Genomic DNA, 6,109 nt, shown 5'->3' on the forward strand with positions numbered 1-6,109 from the left:
CTTTGTGTGTGTATGGGGGAGGGTGGGGTCCCCTCGGAGTTGGGGAGGCGCGGTTTGGGGGTGCCGGGTCCCCTCTGTGGGAGGGTGCTGGGGGAGTAACCCCCCCTGCACGGGGAGTTCCGGCCTCCCAGAGGGGGGGGCGGCCCTGCTTTGGGTAAGGTGACGCTCCCCCCAGAGGGAGGTAAGGCCCTCTTTGTGGGGTTGGGCCCCTTCTGTGCAAGAGTACCCCCCTCCAGGGTGCAGGGCAGCCCCGGTTTGGGGGGGTCAGGAGGGAGGGCAATCCCTCAGGGCTCCTTTGGAAGGGCAGGCGGGTTCCGGGGTGCGTTTCAGCAGGGCCCAGCCCTCGGCCAGGGTTTGTTCTGGCAGCCCGAGCTGAGCCTCACCACCCCCAGCTGATGCCAACGTCGGTTTTTAGGGCATCACCCAGTGCCAGGTCCCAAAGACGGGAAAACCTGTGGCCAGCATCCTTCCCCGTTACGGTTCAGACAGCGCTAGGCCAGGTCACTGCCACGAGGTGTTCTGTGACGCACGAGCCTCGTCTGGAGGGACACGTTCCTGTTAGCAGTTCACTAGTATTTTATAGCCCATCCCCAAATCAGGTTTATCTACATCTTATTTCAGCTTCTGACTAAACTCTTTATTGCTTGCACTGGCAAAATAGACAATATGTGTAGAATAGAGTCAACATAAGACATCTTCCTCCTTCTCATGTGTCTCGATAGGATGAAGAGGGCGCTCCTTGGGAGGGTCCTGGAGTTACACGGTCCTAACAAAGCAGAAGTGGGAGAGAAAAACTTAAATTCCTGTGGTACTGCACTTAACCCCTTTTCATTTGTTTCCTATAAGAAATGAGGCATAAGTTACTGCCTCCTCCACCCTCCAGCTCCCTCTGAAGCCTTGCAAATCCATTTTGATAGCCAGACGTGTATCAAAGTATCTAATAGTAAGTACCTACAAGTTTTGAGGAAAATCAGCAACTGGTTAGAGGAGAGAGATGCAAACATGTGCTCCTCTGCAGGAAAGGCTGTAGTAGGAGCTCAACAGTTACTTGTTTTCTCTAGCTGCTGGCTGACCACTCGTCTCACATTGTCTGACCAAGCTGCATGGGTTTGTAGCACAGAGCTGCCTCTTATTTCCAACCCACACTTATTCATGGCCAGTTTATCCCTTTTTGTTCTTATGCCAACTTTTGCTATTAGCATCAACAGCTCTTTTCTCACCCTGTTTTTTATAGGTGGTGACTGTCTCTCTCAGCCTTCATTTTACTCAGCTAAGCATAGGATGGGCTCACCGTTCCCTTGTGCGTTGCCTCAGGGCTCTCCCCTGCACCTTCTGCATCTTAGTGTCTTGTATTTGTCTCGGAATAATTTCATAGCAGCATACAACGTACCCAATGCAGTATTCCCTCTAAGTGGTTTGACAAACACCTTTTCCCATTAAAAAGGGGAAAAGGATTTACTAACCTCCCTTCTCTAGACTGTTTTTGAAATTTGTCTTCGCCCATCTTTGCTGTTACCATTGGTCTGAAGATGCTCTTGCAGACCCAAACTCTGGCCAGAGTTCTTAACTCTCTGGTCAAAGCCAGCTGAGCTGTTAAGTACTCAGTGCTTATTTAAAGAATTCCTAAATCCATCGATTGAGCAAGTACTTTTGGGAAGGGATCTGAAGGGATGCCTGTACCAACAGGAATAGGTAGAACAGCCACTCACGCTGGCCTGCAGAGATCAGTCGACATCAGCCATGTCAGAAACTCCTGGTTCAAAACATCCTTCAAACCTTCTGAACCTTCCGGAGAAGTAGAACTGCAAGAAATGTGCCATGGCATAAAGACAGAGGAGAGAGGACAATCCAGGAGCTGTACACAACAGCCTCGTATTTCCCCCAAGTTCAAAGGGATGTTTTATTTCCCTCGTCTGGCACCTTTGGCTCAGATAAACCCCAAAAAGCATTAACCTGTTTCTGACATGCTGGGCTCCTGGCACACAACGGTGCCTTCACCTTGGCACGTGTGGGCTGCCCAGCAGCGAACACGTCTGGCAGGCTTGGGGGACAAGAAGGAACGACCCAGCAATGTATTTCCCCCAAGTTCACAGGGATGTTTTATTTCCCTCGTCTGGCACCTTTGGCTCAGATAAACCCCAAAAAGCATTAACCTGTTTCTGACATGCTGGGCTCCTGGCACACAACGGTGCCTTCACCTTGGCACGTGTGGGCTGCCCAGCAGCGAACACGTCTGGCAGGCTTGGGGGACAAGAAGGAACGACCCAGCAACCCCCCTGCACCCCACCTCCTCTTAGACCCGAGCAGGCATCAAACCAAAAGCAGAGCGTGGGCGAAGCAGCATCTGTGCTCCAAACTCACCAAGGAAAGTCCTTGTTTCCGAGGACTTTCCCCTGCGAGTCGCGTTTTTTATTTGCAATTAAGGAGCTCGAGGGAGACACTAGAAAGCAACTTTTTTTTTTAAAAAATGAAGCTAATCAAGCTGATTAATCTCTAGCATCAAAGGTCTCCCTCCCCCCCTCCCCACCCCAAAACAGGTTAGACAAACATCTGTCAGGAACAGTTTAGGGTGCGTTGATCCTGCCTTGGAGCTGAGGTCAGACTAAATGACCTCTTGAGATCCCTCAAAGCCCTCGTTTCTTTGATTTTGTATTTTCAGTATGACTACCAATTCTCGGTGTCTGATTTTCTGAGCACCTGACCCAAGATACCTCTGTGAACCATAATTCCATGCATTTCCCCCACCCCAGGTCACCCCCCACCCTGGTTTCCTAAAGCCATTTTCATCCAAAGGCTGTAAAAGACAACAAATTCCCCCCCGACTCTTGTTCTGGTTGACTGTCCCATGACTCCCTGTAGCTAGAAATTCCATTTTTTTTGCCAGAAGACACAAGGATCGTGCCTGAAAGATGTGGGCTGCGTGTGGTAAGTGCTTTTTCCCCCCCTCTTCTTGCCACCATTTTAGGGCTAAGCAGCAGCAACCTGTTAGGTTTTGGTAAATCCCCTTCATGTCAAAGAAAGGAAACGTATCCCTCGTTAATTTGTTTGGGTTTTTTTTTTAAATATAGAAAGTGCTGGCGAACAGCTTTCTCTTTGGGCTCGCATCTCATTCGCTTTTTAACGTTGGTGACATAAGCGAAGACTGGGGGAGGTGAACCAGGCTCTTGACAGGCTGCGGATATGCTGACACAGCACAAAGCCGCCCGGCGCGGAGACGCGGGCGCGAGCTCTCGGCCAGATGGCTTGGGAGATGAAGGCACGCGCTGCGGCAGCAAGGCGCTCCCTGCGGACTCGGTTACCTTGCCCAGGGGTACCTGTGCCCAGCGAGCTCACATCGCCATCCTTACCGTGATCATGATGAGTTTTTTAAGCTTGTTCTATCTTAAAAAATATAACGTCCGAGCGTGGCTGGTGAAGGGTACGGATCACAAACTGGGAATTTCCTCCCGGGTCAGGCATCTCTTCTGCATGGTTTCACGTTTAGACAACCAGCTTTTCATAGTAAGAAAAGCTTACTTGTAGCAGCAATATGAGGAAAGAATGATTTTGTTTCTTTTTTTAAAAGCAATCAACATGCTGAGAATGTGAACGAGTGGGTTTTGGGGTTTTTTTGCCCCCCACCGTGAGCTGATTTGATCACATCAAAATGTTTTGCAGAAAGGTATCAATTTCACCTGGGGAGTTTTCTTGTGCGAGGGCTTTGTTTGGATTAGGTCAAAGCACTTGGTTTTGACTTCTCCATTTCGGTGCTGTCAGGGTGTTAGAGGAGCGGATGCGCTTCAGCCCTGTCAAAAGTCTGGGCTTTGACCTTATCAAAGCGCTGGGTTTTGATGAGGCTGTGCTGACATTTGCAAAAACAAACAAACAAAAGACCCTAATCCTCCATCTATATATTATTTTTAATTTGTATTTTGAGGGACATTTCAAAATTAGAGGCTTTTTTTGGTCTTTTTTCCTCACTCATAAGGCAGAATTGCAAAATGCGACATTTCCTTTTGAAATTAAAATCCTCTTTTGAAATGTGACGCCGTTAACGCAGATTCCTACCCCAAAACGTTCCTTCAAAGGTTAAAAATTTGGGAGTCTCATCCCGCCCTCCGACCAGATTTTCTATTCTCCCACCTCACCTCTGATTTTTCTTGGCTTTCAGGAACCAACTGAAGAAGTCTTTGGCTTCGTGGGTGCCCAGATCCAATCTTGGGTCATTCGCAGCTGAAACTTGGGGCTCAGCATCCCTCTTGTATGGCTCCATGACGTTGCTGCAAAGGCGAAATGGGACGATATCAGCCCGAAATGCCACAAGAGGGTGCCAAAATGCAGCTTTTCCACAAAACCCAGCTCTTTCCAGCTCCACCGACCAGCAGCCAAGAGAAGGCGGCGGTCTGGGGCAGGGAGAGGGGTAGTTGTACCCTGTGCCGGCAAACCGGGAACGTTTCTAGGACTTAGAAAAATAAAAGGAAAAATAGAAAAGCAACTCCCTAGTGAACCACTGCTGCAGTCCAAGAAAAATATCCTCGACTCGACATCCGTCTGTAGCCATCAGTTGGCTGACGACAGCTCTAAGTTTGGATTGTAGGAGTATTGAAAGTCTACACACTTACTCGCTTTTCTTCTCCCGTCTGGCTAGCAACCATTCCACAAAGTTCTTCTTCAGCATGTTGTCCATCGTGCGGCTGTAATCGCTTGCCAGGGTGGCCTCGGAGTAGCGTCTTTGCACTGGTCTGGCACTGGGAGCCCTTATGCTTACGCTGGGGTAAGAGCAGAGAGACGGCGTGAGTCCCGCGCAGAGCGGGAGCGCGTGCTGCACGGTTTGGCGTGCGTTGCGGGTGGGTGGTGGCCCACGCAGTCCCTACGGTCAGCAAGGTTTTGTGATCAGCTTTAATCTCTCTGGGTACAGGTGACCCTTCCTGCACTGTAACGTGAGGAGATGGCTGGAGAAGGGGCGAGCACGCTCCTCATCCATGTCGCTGGCTACTCACACGCTCGCGGCTCAGACACGAGAACACGGGAGGAGGTGAGCTCGGGATATTTGCTGGTAGTCCGGAGTCAGCATGGCTTTCCCTGCCATAGCCTGATTCACGTGGACTCCAAGCTAAGGCACCAAGGTGTGCTCAAGCTCCCTCCTCCAGTGAGCTGCACACTTGGGGCCAAGGAAGCCTTTTCCTATGTCCGAGAGGCTCAGGGATGGATGGCAGGAGGTGAGGGCTGACCCCGAGATCAGTGATGATCTCACAGTATAGACATCAGTGGCTGCCTAAGTTAGCAAAGGATTTCAAGGCTGATCCTTTTATAGTACTATTACCTGGACTTGCAGCAGCCCCTACCGCTCTATCAAAGATTCTTTTGGATCTTCTCAGGTGGTTGTTGGAAATTTTGTAGCAGGAGAAGCGAGGGAAAGTCTTTATGATATACCTGCATTATGTAACTGGTCATATTTTCAGAAGCTTCCAAATACTGGATGCCCCCTAGCCTCAATCATGCGAGATGATTACATCTTGTTTCTAGTTCTCAGCCAACCACCTTCTCCTGCTGGTTGACTTCCAGCTTGTTCTGCCTAACCCTGAGCCATGAAGTTTGTAGGAAAGACTTGGGAGTTCTTGGCTCTGGCTCAAAGGCTCAGGGCTTTAGTTTAATATCTCTCTTATCATTTGCTCATCTCTGTACAATTGGCTGTCTCTATTAGCCGAGATCTACCTCAGGACTCATGTTCTCACTACTTACCAAGATGCCAATGGAAAGAGTCCATTTGCCTCCAGTGGGGAGCTGGAAAAGGCTCAAAATACACCGCGAGCTTTCCAAAACACTTACCCCGAGACGTTCTCTTCCATCAAAACAAAACCCAGAGAAGCGAGGAGCAGAGAGAACACTTTGAAAGACATCATTTTCCTTGCTGGTTTCTCTGTTCAACAGCAGAGGACGGTCCAGATGTCTGGCCCCTGTAACACACGGAGCACGTAAGGGACGGGACAGCGAACCCCGAGGGACGTGCGGTGGTTGGGCACGTGCCTGTGCTTGTAAATCTGTTCCTTCAGCCCTTGTTCTCGGAGCAGCCTTCCTCCTACAAAACCCTCCTCTGCCGTTCCCAGTTAAATTACTTTTTCAATGCCAC

At 49.8% G+C, this 6,109-nt stretch overlaps 1 protein-coding gene across 1 annotated transcript; it reads right to left on the reverse strand.

The window, feature by feature from the left end:
- Positions 1-1,709: 1,709 nt before the first annotated feature.
- On the reverse strand, positions 1,710-5,879 carry GIP (gastric inhibitory polypeptide; the record flags this gene model as incomplete). The annotated part of the gene is made up of 4 exons (XM_010149935.1): positions 5,809-5,879; positions 4,602-4,748; positions 4,128-4,259; positions 1,710-1,802 (listed from the first exon to the last, which is right to left on the reverse strand). Coding segments are annotated over exons 1-4 (443 nt in total), but the record flags the coding sequence as incomplete, so codon positions are not given.
- Positions 5,880-6,109: the final 230 nt, after the last annotated feature.

The sequence above is a fragment of the Eurypyga helias genome, unplaced genomic scaffold (genome assembly GCF_000690775.1).
Source record: "Eurypyga helias isolate BGI_N326 unplaced genomic scaffold, ASM69077v1 scaffold32810, whole genome shotgun sequence".
NCBI classification, from domain to species: Eukaryota; Metazoa; Chordata; class Aves; order Eurypygiformes; family Eurypygidae; genus Eurypyga; species Eurypyga helias.